The following is a 19,159-nucleotide window of genomic DNA, read 5'->3' as shown; positions in this document are numbered from 1 at the left end:
TCTGAAAACTATAAATAGACTGGGAAGAAGAAGTAGACCTACATATTTATTTTTCATTGAAATGTTTTTGGACGAAATGCCAACTTTTTTGCTGCAATGGAAAAAAATGTAAATCTTCTGCTTAAGAAGCAAGGGCACCCCATGCATTACTTCTAATTTTTGCAGTTCTGTATCATTGCAAAAATACCCCAAATGTTCCTGTATTGTGACTTTGTATCATTTATATCCTGAAGTGTTAAGACTCTTGTCCTAGGTGGTATAAATTTAGATGTTTCTCTTTTTCGTATAATTTTTTCTCCTCTCCTAGTCTTTTTGTACTTGTGTACCTCAGCCATGTTCTTCATGTCCTGAAAAAAATGTTCCTTTTGACTTTTTTTTTTTTTTTTTTTTGCTTTGGGTTAGGTGTCAACACCTGAGTGACTGACCTCTTTATTTCCTCTATTATTTATTTATTTACTTTAATCAATGCATACCATGCTAGGTTTTCATTGGCATGACTGACATGACAGTGTCATTAAATTTGACTTCTCCGGAGTACTGTATGTTACTGCACCTTTGGATGGTGTGCTTCTGTTCTGATGTTTTATCAAATGAAAGCTCCTTTTCGTCTGTCATTCTTTTCTCCTGATGTGCAAAGGATTTCAAATAAATATATTGTGTTCCAGGGATCAGCCCATTATACGAAGTGATTTGGAGCATTTACAGTCCATGCAAGAATGTTTGTGTGGAAACTATTTTATTCCTCCACGTAAATGAGAGTCATAGCGACAGTGCTTAGCGTGGCACTGAGGAATGAGTAATTAAAAAAGACTTTAACTGGCCCAGGAAAGACATGGATGCACCCTGCACCCCTCTGCACCCTGTGGCAGCGAGAGGCTTTTCCAGGGGATGATACAAGGCCCAGCTGAAGTCAGTTGTGGACATCCCCCTTCCTGTGTATTTCTTCCGATTTGGGTGATGCTCCTCAGTGTGTGAGGAGTCAGTGACTGTTACCAGATGGCATGGATGCGGGCTGGTGTATCAGTCACTTTGATGGAGAGCATTTGCCTCCTGTCACATGAATCTGAGGGAATTTGGCATTTGCGGCTGCTTCAGGATAATAGTATTAAAGTGGAGATCCATTCACCTCTTTTCTGTAGGTGGTAATCGTAGAAACAGATTTTACTTTAGCATGGGCATCTCCCAGCTGTTACCCTACAGGGTTCTGTGCTTGTGCCATCTCTAGCACTGTGTGCCAGTAGTTGCTGGGCACACGTCATAAACACATCCAGACATGGGCAGTTGTGCAAGCTGCATGCATTGGTTTATGGAGCTGGGGGTCTCACCAACGTGTGTCACATCAAGCTTCAGGTTGCTTCCGCTGCCACCAGGATGGTGTTTGAGATTTATGGTGAGCCCTGCATTACTCCCAAGGAGCCTGAGAGATGATCCTCCTCCTCAGGACATGGAGGGGCAGGGGCATCTGATCTAAATCCTCCATGTTAGTTAAAAATAGAGCAGCGTTACTTTGCTGGAATACTGTGATGTGAATTTATTCCTGAAGCTGAAATTTGGCTGACTGGCATGGATAAAGGGCCTGGCTGGAACTGGCTTTACTCTTGCAGATGTCTTTACAAGTTGTGAACAGTATTTTTCATGTATCATACAGTATTTTCCATGTTGTAGTCTATAGATTGTTCCATAATAAGTAGAGCTTCAGATTACAAGAATCCAGATTATATTCTTTGTTATTTTACTTGAAAATCTTATGGCAGATGGCATCAGAACTTCTGTGAGATGTTCACAGTGGTCTATGGCCTAGAAAGTTAGGAAGCCACTACTGTATCTTTTATTAAAACAAAATAAATTATATAAAGTATTTCATACTTGGACTTTGTTTCTCATCCAGCTAAAAAAATATTGCAGTGTGCTTCAGAATAAATAATGCAATTTTAAAATTCTGCAGGAATGGCTACAAGTGTGTTTAGGAAGCCTAGGGTACTTAAAAATAGAGGAATTCTGATTCCCACAGAACAGAAATATGAATCCTATTATATATATGTCTCATTGTAACTGATATCTGTAGAGCAGCATTGCTTTTTCTTTGTTGTTCTAAAATATCAGTATGGTTTTCCATTAAACGCAGCAATGATTTGTTTTTTTCAGAAACACTTTTATTAGGTTAAAAATCAAAACAAGCAGAAAAAGCCTTTCTTCACTGTAATTGGAGGACTGAAAACTGAAGAATCCAGAAATTAAGGTGACTGCTCTGCAGACTTGTTGCTTGAAGTAATCTTCACCATTTTGTAACAAAACGAATGCTTATTGGTATGTAGTAAAAAGCATCCTGTTGTGTAGCCATGGCCTGTATATCTTTTTGGCACATGAAACTGCCTGGACTGAGGTGCAGACTTACAAGTTTCATCATCTTGGAGGCTGATTGGGGCTGGCATTAAGTTTTCTTTTTGATGAGATGTCTTCAAATGGCATCATCTTCATCATTCCTAATCCATCGGTTGAGTGTTACAGCACATTAAAGATGTAGTGGAAATGTTTTGCTCTTTGTAAGTGAATTTAGAGTGCAGCTGTTTGTTTATTTATAGAGATGTTCACTGGGGCAGTGAGTCAAAATGTATTAGATGTGGCAAGGACGAGTGCTGCCACATGCAGACCCCCTCGTGTAGAGTGGATCTTCAGTGCTGCTTTGTTTGTGAGGGTAAGTACATGAGCATTACGTATTCATTATCTTAATAATTGTGTATGCTTGACTGACAGGCATAATACATGACAACGTTGTGGAAAAACAGGATATAGTACAGACCTTCCTGATCAGAAACCTAATATAAATGCCAGTCTCCTGTGAAGAGAAACTTAATTTTGCCCTCAACACTAAATGTACGGAGAATGAAGCAGTGTGAGATTTAAAGTCTGTCAAGTGATTGAAGAAATGCTGGGGTCTCTGTTGAAACCACATGTGTGACTTCTGTCCTGCATGCCATGCTGAGAAATACAATAAAGTGCTTTTAAAGGAGCATAGCTCCATTTTTCTTTGTCCAATTAGAAACTAGTATTTTCTGGGCACTACATGTTACCAAATTTGACTTTATTCTTAGTGTGAGCTGTCCTGATGTGAGGACAGAGTGAAGTTCATGCCAGATGGTAAGGTCATTTCAATTCCTTTCTGCCTTCTTTGTAATGCAGTATCATTCAGATACACTGATAAATTGCGGGTAACTATTAAATATTTTTTGACTTCTGTGTGATGACACAATACTCATTTTTTGGAGTGCATTTACTTAAAGAACTTCTTGTCCCTACAGTAGATAGAAGCATAGGTACTTACCATATGGTTACATGAAATTTATCTTCTGTTAGTAATAATAATCAATCATGTCAAATACCATAAAATACTTCATTTTTTCTTAGTCTGCACGAAAGGAATAAATGTACATGAAATTGTAACATCTTCGATGTGCCAGTGTTTTTTTTCAAGATTTAGATATTTTTTTCTATTTGTTCATGTATATGCTGGTGAAGAACTGACATCAAAAAGGAGAGATGGTTGGTGATTCTTTATTTTATTTAAATTTTGACATCCCTGGCTTTTATGTATGCAGAAATGAAGTAGTGTTTCTAATCCAAGACATGTACTCAGCACAGTTCGGTGATCAATATAGTGAAACTGGTCTACCAATTTTAAATTTCTTATCTTGACATAGCAATATTTGTGAATGGATAAAAGGGGAATAAATATTAATGCAACCACAAGGCATCTGTTTTTCCTCAGTATTGTCCTGTCTGCAGTTGTGCTGGAATTGACAGGAGCTAACAGAGCATCTGTGGACAATTCCGGAAGGAGTGCTAGTGCCTGACTGAAGGGAGCCATTTTGTTACTGTCACCTGTGTTTCAATAACTCCTCCAAGACCTGGCAGCCATCGATGCTGCTGCCAAAAGTGGCCCTGACCTGACCTACGTGCCAGCACACCTCTCAATGCAGCCGATATGCTGATAACCTTACATGATATGCTTACTTCTAATCCAGACCCATTTCCCAGCCCGGCTCCCTGAGCCACCACATGGACGCTCGGCCTGTGTGGGGTGCCTATGGGTGGTCTGGCCAGACAAGCCACTGGCAAGGTTGGGGAGCTGCTGCATGACCCAACACATGTACTTAGCGGTCCTTGCGTGCATTTTCTTGCCACATCTGGTAAAATCTGCTGAAAAAAAAAAATACTTTCTTGCTTAGAAAGTAATTGCAATATGAGCATTTCAGGAGTAATACAATGGTATGGAAAAGTGTGTCTATGTAATACCTGTTTTAATGTGTACATGTGGTGTGGTCTAGTCCAAGGAGGCAAAATCCCTGTAGGCTGAGGGGTGTTTCCGGTTTACTGAGGATAGTCTCTTCAGGCAACAGAAAAAAAGAAAAAGCCAAAAGCTACCTGTAGTGGGCAGCTCAGAGCAGGAAGCCAACTTGGCCACACCAAATGGCCGTGTGAGGGAGCCTGGTTCTGTCCATTGCCTACCGAGGGAGCCTAAACTGAATCTGCTCCATACAGTTGGCTTTTGGGAAAACCTCCTGGCTTTCAAACCCAGGTGGTAGATGGTTAATGTGCCCTGCTGACAGTAAATTAGTTACCGGGTGGGTATCATCTGCTTCTTCCAGCCAGAGCAGAAGTAATGCCAGTGGTAAGAAGTGGTGGGGGTTAATCCTTCAGGTGAGCACCTGATTTAAAAAGTCTACCATTTATTAGTGTAATATCTAGTTTTGTCAAGCTGTGGCCTTTTGATTAGTAAGGATGTTTTTGTTAGACTGGTGAATTATCATTTTAGTCAGTATTTCTCTTCTTGCTCTTATTTTGCATTTTTCTGCAGTGCACTAGGGAGATTAACTTGAGAGGTTTATTCTCAATCTGCCAGCCAAGTCTCCTTCTGACTAGCAATACAAATATAAATGCTACTGGTTTGTTGTTGTTTTTTTTTTTTTAAATTCCCTGTATCAATTTGGCTGCTAGTTTGCATGCTGTGTAAACTCAAACTCCTTCTGCATATCTTGTATGTGTGAAACATGCTATAAATTAGTCAATTAATTGTGGCCAGCATTTGTAGGCTAAAAAGTTCATTTGAACTTTTTAAAAGCATTTCATGTACTGTAGAAGTCAAACTGCAACTGAAACATTTGTGCACATCTGTGGATTGTTAAGGTTACACGCTGTTGATGGCATCTCTTGAATAAAAGCTAGCTATGCTGGGAGGCTTAATGTGCAGAAAATGTCAATGCGTGCTTTTTTCCCTTCTATGTGTGATGGGTTGAATGTGCAAGGTGGAGGAGGAAGGAAGGTGTAGTAGGAAAGGGCACTAGAAACACTTTCACAATTTAGCTCCCTACACTCTGGAATTGACGGAGCTATGTGGTTATAAAGATTTCCAACAAAAATCCTCTTTGCTGTCTAAAATGGTTTGTTTGTCTTCCTAAGACACAGAACCTCTAATGAGGTGACTTAGTGAGAGTGTTTTGTTGGTCTCTTTGAGAGGATTTAGAATCACCAGTACGTATCTGCCTGGGATTTCATGGACAGAAATGTATGGGAATGTACAGGAAATCAGAAAACTTCAACTTGCAGCAAATGTGGTGGAGAGCAGCCTCTGAATGAAGAGCAGCAAGTCTGGCACATCCTAAATAAATGAGATACTTTCAAAATAACAATATCAGAAAAAAAGAGATCATTTTCCCTTATTAATAATATTGAAGAATATACTGTATTTATAAATTATTGTTGAAGATATAGTTCAGAAACAAAAGAAATCTTACATCATCACAAGAACAGAAATATTTAAGTGTCGTAGTGTTTATTGAATAGATTTGTATAAAATTGCAGCTTTTACCTTTTTTTTCATGGTGAATGCACAGCAGGTAAGATTCCCACTTAAATCAATAAAACTTTTTTTTCATTTAGAAAGCCATTGATGCAAAACACTACTTTTGTTTGTATGTGTTTTTGTTCTAGTTGTTCTCCAACATTAAAGATGGTGAAAGCTTCCAGTTGTTTGAGCAAGGTCATCGCACTGCACACAAGCAAGAGTGTCACACCATGGAGGCAGTGAGGCTGGTGGAGTTCAATCTGAAGCAAGTGCTCACAAAGCTCGTGACTCACATCTTTGGTGATGGTAGGTTCTTGCACCTATTTTCCTGGCCTTGTGGTGGCTGTGGGCATCCATACTTTTGAGAGAGATTTTGCTGCATAACAAAAATGGGAGACTTAAGGAGGGGTGACATTGACAGCTGGTATTCTGAAATAGTCATATGTGTTTGTAATTTTGGGAGTCCTCGTCCATATTCTTTATTTACATTTTTGTCTTAAGTTTTGTCTAAGAGTTCCATTCAAGTGTCTTTTAATTTTTGATTGGTCTTTCAGCTGTAGTCTGCATTTTATATGTTTTTTTTTTAATACTGTTATATTTGCACTTTATAAAATTATTGAACACAGCCCAACACACCACACGCTCGTCTCTTGATTTTCCTGAATACTGGTGTGCACAACACTGTGAGCCAAGTGTTGGTGAAGAGATTTTAGTTACGCCAGTGTGTCAAGGTAACATAGCAGGCATGAATACAGACACATGTCTGATCCAACTACAGGCTCTCATCTGGCAGCACGGAGCTTGGCAGGAGGAGGTGTACATATATGCATGTGTTGCTTTGGTATATATGACCGCAGAGTGTCCTTACCTCTTCCCTCACATGAATAAATAAAACTTTGCAGCTGAGGGGAGACAGTGTTTGCTAAGTTCACACCAAGATGAAAAATAATTGTTGTTTGGTACTTAGAGTGGACTGAGAAAGGGTAATGAATGTCTGTGTATAAGAATGAAATATCTTCTCCTCAGAAATACCTGCTTTTGGTTTCAATAGCTGCTGAATTTATAAATGGCCTGAGTTAAAATTGCTGCCCTAATGCTATTTCCTGGCGAAGAGGCTGCTCTTCTGAACTGATTCATTTTTCTGTTGAGGAAATACTGGATAGCATTAGAATGCATGGAGAATGCTGGCTACTTTCAAAGCTCTTTTAAGATGCCCACTGAATTTAGAGCAGTAGTTCCAAGAGTGGATTGATGATGGTAACAAGTCCTGTCTATGACTCTTTGAATATTATTCTGATATTCTAAAGGAGAATTTACAGCAAGAGAAACTTTTAACAGCTTTTGTTTTATCCTGCCTGGACAGAAATTTTTTAGGTTCCCGAGCTCAGTTTTTCCTGTGGTTGTAGTTAACAGCATGTGTATTTGACTTAACAGCAGCCTTTTGAAACATATAAAATTAGGATCAAAGTGAGCAATTGGAAAAATGGTATTTTTAGATGAACCTCAGATGCTAAGGATGTTGTTGAAACAGGCAATTCTTAGGCATTATTAGTTATATTTGAAACTGTAGTGACATCCTTCCCTAGCTGTTGACAGATGCAGCACTTTAAGCTTTAGTATGCTGGCTATTATTACTTTTTCCAGAGCCCACATGATAGCTAGGAAGACATTAAAAAAATTGTACAGACTGAAAGTAGATGCCTTCCTCTTACTGTAGGGATTTTCTATGTCTATATCCACAATATTTTTCCTGAAACGTAAAGACAAGATATATAATGATTTAAATATGATTGTCTCTCTTTTTTTGCCCCACACCCACCCCCCTTGTAAATGTGATGCTATCTCTCCTTCATTTTCTTGATCTTGTAAGCTGTCAATAAAAACAGGAAAGTAATATTCAAAGAAGCAAACTTCATGCCAGGCACTAGACATACAAGATGGGTGCAATGCAAGTGACCTGAGGCACGCATACTTAAATTTATATTTTGACACCCGTTGTCTTTAAATTTTTTTTCACTTTACTTTTAATTAATTTTGTGTCTCGTCTCCCTGATACATCCCATAAAGTCTCATTAATTTGTATGTGTCCAATTCGTATCGTTGGTCCCTCACTCAGCCCTCCTCTGCTATTGGTGGTTTGCCATTTCTTTGTAGTTGCTTCTTGATGTAGAGGTTTGGGGGCTGACTTCACTTGTGAAGACCAAAGTAAAAAAGGCCCTGGGTATCTCAGCCTTTTCTTCTTGTACTTCTGCTCGTTATTGACTTACGTACAGAAGGTTCCTTGTTATTTGTGACATCCCAAACCAGTTTGAGCTCCAGCTGGGCTTTTGCCTTTCTAGCAGCATCTGTACATGCCCAAGTAGTATTTGTTTGCATTTTCTGGGAGTCTGTCCCTTTTCCATCTCTCGTATGCTTTTTGTTTGCATTTGGGCTCACTACATAGCTTACTGTTTAACCAGGCTATTTTCATGTTTCAACAGCTTTTTTTTTATTTTTAATTTTATTTTGCTACTCGTCCTCCTCATGCCCCTTGAGATCTTAAACTCTGCAATCTTACGAACACTGTAGTCAAGGGTGCTTTTGACAGTAATGTCTCTGACCAAGTCATCTTTATTTATAAGGAGTAGGTCCAGGTTACTTGCCTGTTATTAAATAAATGTGTTGTATTATCTTCCCCAGGTATACTGGTTTCCAAGGACTCATTTCCAAACCAATTCCCATTCTGTTTTTTGCTTACACTTTCAATCTTTATCCCCTTTCGATCTTTATCCCTTTTGTATTATTTTTAGTGTTTGCTGCAAATTCTAGTTGTCTTATAACAAACACACATAACTAGCGAGCCATTGCTGTCATTTTTTATCCCATTAGGGAAGTCCCTGTTTTTACAACAAATTTTTTCGTAATGAGGGGTGTGAAAATCCCCATAAAATTTAAACAAACAAAAATACCCTCCCAAATCTCTGTCTAGAAACGTACCTGCCTTTCTATTGCTACAGTTGTAGAAACAAGATTTTACCTGTTGGGATATACAGAAAGAGGAAAGCGTGGCCTTTGAAACATTGGACACATGTTCCTGTTAATGTATTGCTTGTTTGGGTCTTCAGGAAGCGCACACTTGTGTGTGAAGAGGCATGCACTGATTTTCTCTTCCACTGAGGAAACGCCAACGTGGAGGTGGAAAGGGCTCGCAAGTACTGCAGCCCACAGCAGTCTCGGGTGCAAGCTGCTGTGCTTTGCATGTCTCCCATGACAACACAAGTGTCTCACAGAGGGCAGTGGCTCACACCTGGCCAGGTGGAACATGCTACACCCAGTGTATTTGGGGTGTTTCCAGGTGGTTGATAAGTGCTTCTCAGACTTTCATCCCATTTCTTCTAAGACGACAGCCTTAATGAATGTAGCTCTTATCCTGCTGGGGGAACTACAGGAACTGAGCAGTGGGGATTTTGGAAAGCAAAGAGATTTGTGGTGAGGGTCAGCTACCTTGTCAAGTTAAGTTGCAAAGGGTTTTGAGCTCAAAGCTGATCATACAGATTTCTCATGTGTTGGTTGAAAGCCTGTCCCTAAATATATTCATTTTGTCTTGTATTTTCATTAGATTCTCCTCAATATAACTTTCCTTTTCTGGTTCACTATTGTCATATTTACCTAACAAATTCGTAGGAACCTGTAAGAGAAGGTGGGAAGATGAGTAATGCTGTATTTTAATTAACATTTCTGCTATTGTTAGTTGTCATCTAACAGCCACTGAATGTCATTTAAATCAAACACATTGCTCTCTTTCTTTTTAACCCTTGTACTCATATCTCTGTAGAGTGCATTGACGCTGATAATTTACATTGACAATTTATATTAGCTGAATTAGAGGTGTGGGCTACTTAGCAGTTGACCTCTCTGGTGGCCCCGACTCAATGCCTTCTGTTCTCCCTAGCCTCCCTCTTGCACAGCTTTCCTCTCTCTCCCACAGACTCCTTCTCTAAATATAATCCTCACAGCAACAAAGAGAACTTCTGGTCAGCAAAGACCATCTGGGTCTCTGGGTTTGTTGCTTCTACACTATGGTGTAGCAATAGACTGCTTTGATGTGTTGGTTGCTTTCTTTTTTTTTTAGTGCCTTTGGTCAAGCCTTTTTCATCATGAGACTCAATTAGACTAGCACTGACAGATACTTGTTTAGTTTAATATCTGATAAGACCATTGTTTCTGAGTGCAAGTTAGGACCAATTTCCTACCTGGATTCACTACTTAGAAATAACAGTAACTATTAAATCTTTCCTTCCTCCTTGGAGATGCGATACTTAGGTTGCTAACATACATGTGCCCACTAGAAGGACTTCCATGGACATCATGAGGCTGAGCTAATATAAGTAATCCCTTGTAACTAGTGAAATTACTGATTTTGTATCCAGTGATCAGACACTGTTTAGATTCTGCATTGTGCTCTCTTAAGTGCACCCCTGGGTTTTAGGTCAGATATGCATCTCTCGGCCTCCTCAAATGTCTAGAAAAGATAATTTTTTGCCAGGACAGCCATAGGCTTTATGTGAAGAAATACACTAGGCCTAATCAAGTAAATTATCTAGTACTACAGAAAGCATGATCTTCACAATCCTTTAAGTCTTTAGTGTTTTAATTTTCTGAGTGTGAGCAATGTCCTTTAATCCTTGGGAATATGCTGAGTACCAAGACAGTATTTTGTCTAAACAACAAACATAACCATTTATTCTGTGATTCTCTATGGAGAGGCTTGATCCTGCTGAAGGCTGAGTGCCCTCTGCTTTTCAGTGAAGTCTTCCAGAAGCAGAAGTCTCAAAGAAGACTTTGCAGAGGTATTCCTGGGTGTCCTGGCTACTGGACAGATAAAATTACTGTGTCATATGGGGTTAACTGTTAATTTAGAGAGCAGAATGAAGGTGAGAGTTATTTCTTCCTTGTGAATTTGTTTTATTCTTTTTTGCATATTTACATTTAAAATGAGTGTCCCTTAAGAAAAGTACTTAGAAGTCTTAAAACTCAAAAAAAAAACAAAAAACAAAAAACAAATAACCCACTTTATTTTTTTCATCCTTTAAAATTTAATTAAGAATGAAAAGCAGATAGTTTCTTTTTTTCCTGAGCTTCGTTTTAAAGTAATTAGATGATTGAAAAGAAACCACAGTCAGAATATTGTTTCTGAACATCAGACTACTTGAAATTCCATGACATTCTTGCTGCAGTTGCAAATTTTGCAATCTAAATGAAAATATTTTGTGTGCGTAGCTTCACAGTGAATGGAGAATTGTACAGCCCTAGGATTAAAAATGCATTTGTACAAAGATTGGGAAATTGGAAACTGTTTTCCTCATATCATACTGTTGTATACACACGACTTTTTTCCACCTATGTAATTTTTTTTTATCATTATGTACACAAAAACACTGTACGGTGACTGCTGTATAAGTCATAGTATAGTTGTAGATGGTATAATTGCTAATACTTCCAATTTTTTGAATTCTGTGTGTAAAATTATCAAAGCACTTCTTTATAATGTATAAACTTACCGAGGTTGAATTTTAAGAGAGAGAAGAAAATTTAGAAGTACCAATGTGTTTGTTTTGAAACCTGCCACTCCATTTGAAAGTTGTTTTTTGGATGTAATGTACCTTGTAACTGTCAAGTCTTTTAGGTTTGGCTGTACATACATACTTTTGTTGTAACTTACTGTTTCTATAGCCACATCTGATGTTTCAGAAATGATCAAAGAAAATCTAATTCTCGAGGCTACAGCAAATGTTTTGATTTGAAAAACTCTCAATATAAATCATGGGTTTTCACATTAAGTTCCTTTTATGAAACAAAGCCCCCAAACCAAACCAGGGGTGTTAACAGTTGCCATCACCCAAACAACCTTTGTTCTGCCCTTTGTTTTCAGAACTGGGCCTGTCTGATTGTTAATGAGCCTACTGCTGGTTAGAATTTGGCTTAGCTGAAGGGAAGGATGGTCTTGGGGTTAAGGCATTGTGCAGAGGATTAGCAGTTCAATTCTTTTCTGAATTTTTATGGTTCATGTTTTCGAAACCTTTTTTTTCCTGGCACCTAATGGCTAGAGAAAAATCTTTAGCAACAGATTGCTTGTATAAATGATTACAAGAACTAAAACCCGTCAAATATAATGAAGGCCTTGACTACAGCCCTGCATTTGGCAGTGCTGTAGACCTTGCCCTCTTCTGGCTCTACTGCTCTGTAATGTCAGGTGGTTCCCATCTCTCCTCAATGGGACTTGAGATGTGGAGAGGATAGAGAATTAGCAAGTGTCACTGCACTCGTGCACTTCACATCCACGCAAAGTTTAAAGCTGGTCTCTTGAGAGCTCCACAGGTCCAGAGTTCTCTGTGCGTGTTTGCATGTGGCATACCTAAATAATGCTGTACATCTCTCTCTGCCTGTGTATATGTTCATATAATTTTGTGTATAGACATATATTTTTAACATCTATATTTAAACATGCACAGAAAGAATATCTCTATATTTTAAATAGGTTCTGATGAAAAAAATTGCTTGCCTAGGTGATAAGCAAAATGCAATGGAAAATTTAAGACTTAGTTTTTCTGTGAGGAGCAGTTAGTCATTTCCTGGTGCAGAGAATAACAAAATTACTGACTTTCCAATGATCTTGGCTCATTTTCATTCTATGCCAGGTGGTTGCTAGAGTTTGACAAATGATAGATTTGGTTTCAAAGGGTGCTTGAATTGCACAAAGTGTTTTTCATATTAGGGAAGACATGGTCATTTTTTTCCACAAGTTTTAAGATTTATCGCCTTGCACAAGTGTTATAAATTAGTTTGTTTGCTATTTATTTTCTCTGGATTGTTGTAATTGGTGTCATTAGTTGAAGGGCAAGTTTTACAGATGGTTGGAGGGATGGCCTTTTATGCATACACCCTTTATATTTATTTATTTTTTAAACACTGCTACAGGACTGCAAGTCAGATGGGTAGACTGTTACTTTCCGTTTACTCACCCTTCCTTTGAGATGGAGATCAACTTCCAAGGAGAATGGCTGGAGGTCCTGGGCTGTGGGGTCATGGAGCAGCAGCTAGTTAACTCAGGTACTGAAACTCCTTTACTTCGTTGACATCTCTATTAGCCAACACTTCCACTGCAATCAGTTTCACAGCCTGAAATGCCCCCCTTTCTCCTGGTGAGTGCAGGCATCTCTGTTAGCAGCAGCTGCCACAAATAGTCCTCAGGTGGAAGGCAGACCTTCCATGCTGTGATTTGAGTGTAACAACTGAGTGAGCTGGAGCCTGCAAACAGAAAGCTTGTCTTTCATTTCCTGTGATAAGGAGACAGACGGATCTCAGCTTTAAAAGAGAAACTGATGAATTAGGTTGTGCATTTTTTTGACTTCCAAGAGAAGTCAAGTGCATGCACGGTTATGATTTTAAGGTATCGTGAGCAAATAGCATCCCGTAGTATTTGAAATATGAGAGTGTTCCTGTATCTCTAAAGTGTAGAAAGAGGAAAGTGACTTCAATCATCATATTGCTGGTTAGTTGCTGGGTAAATGGTAGGTTGCTTTTTGGTTCTGATTTTTTTCTTTTATCCTCAGCTTTGTTAGTATGAGGTTGTAAATTTTGTTAAGAGCCACATGATTTAAATTGGAATTATTACAGTAAAATGTCACATGACGATTTGCTTTCTAAAATTTATATATGAGTAGAAGGAAGGAGAGGAGAATTATTTTTTTTTCTGATTATTTTCACAGTGAGAATTTAACATGCATGTCTTTTTAGTGACAATAGGCAATTCTGCTTAAGCACAGGGCAGTGCTCAGACCTCCATCATTTAGTGTCTTTCAGTATTAGTTATTAGGTGTGGGAGCCTTTTGGAATATGATCCATTTAATTCTCACAAGCACGCTTTCATATAGCCATAGAATACTCAGTTGATTTCACTGTAGTTGGTTTGCAAAGCTATTGAGTTTTAATGTGCTCTAAATACTTTCTTTTGAAGTCTAAGTACGATACCTATAAATGGCCCCGGTTATTTGGCATTGCTTTATTTTCTTCAAAGCTTGCATATATCTTAATGCAATCATTTTACTTTAATAAAGATGAATCCTTTTCCAGAGTTTCTCACCAATGGGTTAATGCTTTATGCTAATGTACTTTATCAGGCTATTGTGTTCATTGTGTGGTAAATATAACACAGGTTCTGATCAGCCTCAGAAGTGAAAGACTGCTGTGTAATATTATTTTGATCAGATGTAATATGCTAATGGCCAGACTTTCTTCTTGAAAAGCTTTTATGCTGCTCAGTTCTTATGTTTAGGTTCTTTTAGTGTGCGTGAGGAGAGCTAAACTATAGCCCCAAAACAATTACCGAATGTGTGTGTGTGTGTGAATGAATGTACATGAAATGCCAACAGGCAGGTTTCTACAGCAGTCAAAATTTTCAGTTTAATTTGTCTCAGCTCTTTCTCACCTCTCTGAATTAGTCTTCAATATTATATCCCTTCTGCACCAAAACACTCCTATTTATTGTAATTCTAATCTTCCAAGAAAACATGAATTTAGTAATTCAAGTCTAGCTTTTGAACACCTTGTGAATTTGTATTATTAATTGAAAAAAAAAAAACAACAAAAAAGGAGAGGTTCTTTTCCTTTATTAGCAAGATATTTTAGAGGGTTGAAACTGTTGAAGAAGTGCCAATCATTTTTCACTTCATTTAGGAGGAGTTTCACTTTACGCAGCCATGCTTTTGTTTTTCAGCTCCCTCTGGTAATTGCAAAAATACCTGGTTACAGAATCTGAATCTAATGTATTTTTTGAAGCATTGGGATCTGTTTACTTGTAGTGAGGAAGAAGTGTGGTCATAATTTGTGTTAGCTAACAATTACCTTATTTGATTTGAAGTAGCACCGCAGACAAGGTAGTTCACATTTTCAGACAAGTAAGGAGTCAAGCACAAGCCCTCCCTGCCTACTACTGCTCAGAGCATTCTTTTCTTTAATCCTCTTTCACAACAATTTAAAACCCCAGTAGGTTCTTGGCATGCCAAACTGCATCTTTTTATGGTGAAGCCAGGTTTTCTACTACTAACCCATAGTTTTTTTTGTGCATGTGTGTTTGTGTGGTGTGGCAGCAATCTGCCTTTGCCCAAAACTGAAAATGCAGAAGTCCAGAAAGAAGATTTTCTGTGGAAAAGAATGAAGGTGAAAATTTTTTTTTTCCTATCTCATTCATCTTTTTTTTTTTCCTCGCTATTAGGACTTGAGTATCCTCTAAAGCTATCTTGAACAGAAGTGTTTTCTTAATACATATCTGCTACCTTTAGAATGTCTCTAATGCTTCTAGTATCCACAATCAGTAGGTATTAACTATTACTCTGGTCCTATCTTTGAAACACCAAAGATTTAGTTTTAAAGCCTTCAGTTTTAAACCAGTACAGATCAGCAAGGAATAAGATCTTTATCAAACTAGGGAAGGAGGCCTGGCACTTCCAAAGAGCTCCATCCTTTCACTTTTTCTTCCAGGTACTGCCTGTTCACCTTTACAGGAGGCAGCGCTATTTTCAGTCAATAGAGATTTCCAAACAAAAAACTCTAAGGTGGACTACTTGGAAGGAATACAGTAATATAGGTCTGTAATATATTTAAAGAAAAACACTAGGTTCCCCTCCCCCCACACACACCCTATTTGCTCACTGATAACATAATTCCTTAACTACAGACGCATATCACATTGCCTAACATGAAGTGTTTATCTTCAGTGCTCTGACTCACCCTACAGGTGTATTTCCCCTGACCAGGGAGTAAATGCTGGTGCCTACACCTCCCTGCTCTGTATCTTTCCGTTGTCAGGTGTCTGGAATAGGCACTGCAAATTGCTTCTTCCCATCTCAATCTCTTCAGGGGCTCTACGAGAAAACACCTCAGTAGGACTGAATGAAAGAGAAGCATTACTCATTTTTTGGCTGGATAAATTTGTGCTGAAAGAGTATTTCACTCTTGGTGTGCCAGTTTACCAGGTAAATGCAGAAAGATCTTTTTATGGCGTGCTGCACAGCTTGGTGATAAAAAAAAAAAAAAAAAAACACCTGGAGAATAAACTGATGAATTTGCAGAAATTTTAATTTTTTTGTGATCTGTATCATTTCTAGTATCTTGCAGGTTTGGATTTTTGTTTTATGATTTTTTTGGGTCTTTGCTTGATATTGACTATTACAGTGCACGCTTCTGAGATCTAATGTTTGTTGGCAAGCATTGTTTTTCCCTCCATAAGAAAATATTTTCCTAAGGGAAGGGAAGATAGCTTTTTGCCTTCAAAATCCTCAAATCCTTTTTTGTATGTGTTACTGCCCGTTGATGTAAGACTGGTTTGTAAGGCAATCAGAAGCAGTCACTCAAAGCAGAAGCTGCATGTGCCTGGTGACTGATGGCGGCTGTAACTTAAACAGCCAGCACAGATGATTTATTTATTTATTTTTCAGTTTTGTTTTGTTTCTTAGCTATCTATGATAGCAGAAGAACTGGTTATGCCTTATGGATGGATTAAAAGACAAGGACCCTGCCACAGCAGGGCCAGGATATTGGGCCTTGAGTAGCTGTGTCTTTATGCTGGCTGAAGGTGATATCACAGTGGCAGATCCTTCAGTGACATCTTCCTTCATGAAAGTACTTCTCTGTAGTTCCTTAGCGATCACCCTCCTCGTGCAACAAATCTTGATGGTATTGACAGATCCTGTTAAGATTTTTAGTCTAGACTGAAGAATGCCATTGTTGCTTTAATGCCCCGTGGAATTGAGATTGGCGTTACATTTGTTAGATTGCTACTTTCTAAAAGAGATTATTTTGTTGAAGTTTCTGATGCCTTCATATGTTTGGGAAGGAACCCTTCTTTGATTTCTTTGATTTCACTTTAAAATTGAATGTGATTCAGACATTTAGTATGTGTAAATAGAAACGTATTTGTTATAGGGAAAAACTGGTCAATCAGTTCAAATGTATTGATAGTACTCTGCTGCATCACCTGTCTTTCTGCTATGCTCTTTTTTCCTTCTGAGGTCTGCAAAGAGACTCTGTAGGCTTCTCCTTCTCCCCTGCTCCCTCCGCATGCTTGTTAATAAGCTAGATTTCCAGTTTCTGACGTAGATCTCCACAGCATAGATGTAGTAAAGAACCCAAATATGGCAGGCAGCAAAACAAACCAGCACTTTTTTTTTTTTGTGGCAACTTGTTCCTTTATATTTTGTGGGTCTCCACAGTGCTTTATCTCACCTTTAAGTTTGTATGTTAAACCAGTTTAGGATTTGCCCAGGAGGGTTAGCCAGCCTCATTCTTAGTCATTCACTAGGCAGTGGGGATGATGCACTCTTCTGAACCATTCAGATTTTATGTGTTAACAGTGAGTAAGGTTTCTGTTGTCTTGGTGTGTGGATGAGCAAATAAAAGCTGGTAGGCAGTGTAAATACCATTTGCATTAAAGCCAGTCCAGCTACTGAGTATTTTTAATAGGTGTTGTTTGTATTTGGGTATGTCTCTTCTGACCAAATGGAGAATATGGTGACATTTACTATTTCTAACAGTGATATTTGCTGTTTTTAAAAGAAAAGTAAAACATTCATCCTATGACTGTTTTATATAATTGTGGAAAAAATATGCACTTACTGCAAAGATGCACAGAATTGTAACAAATGATGTTACATGTTCCCCTAAGGCTGACAGCGCTAAACTAGAGCAGCTATTTACTGTAATGTGAACATAGGAGATCTCTATTATAATCTAATATTCAATAAGTATAAAATCTAACTTATTGTACTGTTTAATTTTTCATTTTTATGTGCACTTTTTTCATCTTCAACTGCACCTGACTACGTAACTTTAATAGGAATGTTTTATATGCATTTTAATATAAAGAAAAATAATTTTTATTCTGGATAACACTGGAAAAATACAGAAACTTTACAGTATAGTAGCAAGTATTCTCAGTTTTAGGTCCACGAAGAGATGAAGAAATTCTATGGTACAGTAGAACTGACGTCAGTTAACATCACGTAAAGTATTTATTTCTGTGCTTCAGGAATTTGTTACCCAAGATTCACAAAGATTGTGTTCATTGGTGGGTGCTGAAGTTTCCAGGTCTGTATGGAGTTATATGATTAAAACCTTTGAATACAGGATGCTGCTTACTCAGAGGTGGTGATCATAGTGTTGTTTAGTACCTGTGAAATTGGAAGCAGTTAGGGTGTGATCCTTTGCTGATTGAAATCAATGGCAATGTTCTCCGTGCTCACTGTTGCAGAATACGTTAGCTTGGGACAGAAGCATGAAAATTGGACTACTGAAGTTTACCCCCAAACGAAGAAACAAAAAATCTCCCATTCATTTAAAAAAAAAAAAAAGGGGGGGGGGGGGGCGGACACAATAGACAATTCCATATTTTTTTTGTCAGACTCTGATGTACTGCAGGAAAATAACCTAAGGATGGCACATCAGACCTAAGGTGGGTACATCACTGTATCCTGACTCTTACAGTAGCACAGACAGGTGCCTCAAGAGTGGAACATGACGTAGATATGCTGATTCACACTTGCAGCTCTCGGTTTCCTGAGCTGAAAACAGGACCTTTGTTTTTAGCTGTCATTGTGGAATTTTCTATCATTTGATTTTGAAGTGCTGGGTGGTCTGAAGCACTCTGTAAAGCAGTTGCTCACCTCTGGGTGGGTGCTCAGGCTGCTTTTTCGTTTCCCAAGATGATAAATCATGAGGGCAGCTGTATTTAGGCTACCTGCAGGAAGAGTTGGTGAGACTTTCTTGCTGTGTATAGGCTTTTTCTTCCTTACCCATCAGAAAATAACACTGATACACTCTTAAGAAACTCCCCCATCCCTTTTGCTTTCTTTTCCTTTTTTAAATTGTCAGCTTGAAGTTGAATGTAATAGGCAATGGTGTAGGGGTTTGGAAGTGTATTTCAGTTTTCCAGCATGAATAGCAGGAGATCATCATGGCTTTAGTGAGGAACTGAGCAGGCACTGGGCCTTCGGAAAGATTCTGAAGGAACTTTATGTTAACAGTTTGCATACAGTTACAGCTTTAAAAGTTTCTGGCTAGTCTTGGTCTTGAAACCGAGCGTCATATCCTGAATTTATAACAAAGGTGTTTTTTTCTGATATTTCTTGTTAATTTTGTATGCACTTTTCATGAAGGAGAAATTGTCAACCTTGTCAAAACATCTTCATGAATACTGTTGAACACAAAGAAAGGAGTTTGTTGTGATTTCTGCAAATCCTTGCTTTTGTTTTAAAAGGTGGAAGTTTATTTGTCATGAGTGTA

At 38.3% G+C, this 19,159-nt stretch overlaps 1 protein-coding gene across 3 annotated transcripts in view; it reads left to right on the top strand.

Moving 5' to 3' along the window:
- FARS2 (phenylalanyl-tRNA synthetase 2, mitochondrial) overlaps window positions 1–19,159 on the top strand; it is a 260,157-nt gene that overhangs the window by 63,795 nt on the left and 177,203 nt on the right. For 2 of the 3 annotated variants that reach the window (XM_040549899.1, XM_040549898.1), the window contains 2 exons: window positions 5,989–6,148; window positions 12,800–12,931. In XM_040549899.1, the coding sequence (XP_040405833.1) occupies window positions 5,989–6,148; window positions 12,800–12,931 (292 nt within the window). The remainder of the gene's footprint in view (window positions 1–5,988; window positions 6,149–12,799; window positions 12,932–19,159) is intronic. The other variant, XM_040549900.1, reaches the window with a different exon arrangement.

Source organism: Cygnus olor, chromosome 2 (genome assembly GCF_009769625.2).
Source record: "Cygnus olor isolate bCygOlo1 chromosome 2, bCygOlo1.pri.v2, whole genome shotgun sequence".
Classification (NCBI taxonomy): Eukaryota; Metazoa; Chordata; class Aves; order Anseriformes; family Anatidae; genus Cygnus; species Cygnus olor.
Note: the sequence above shows the minus strand (reverse complement) of the source record. Positions and strands in the feature narration are given on the sequence as shown.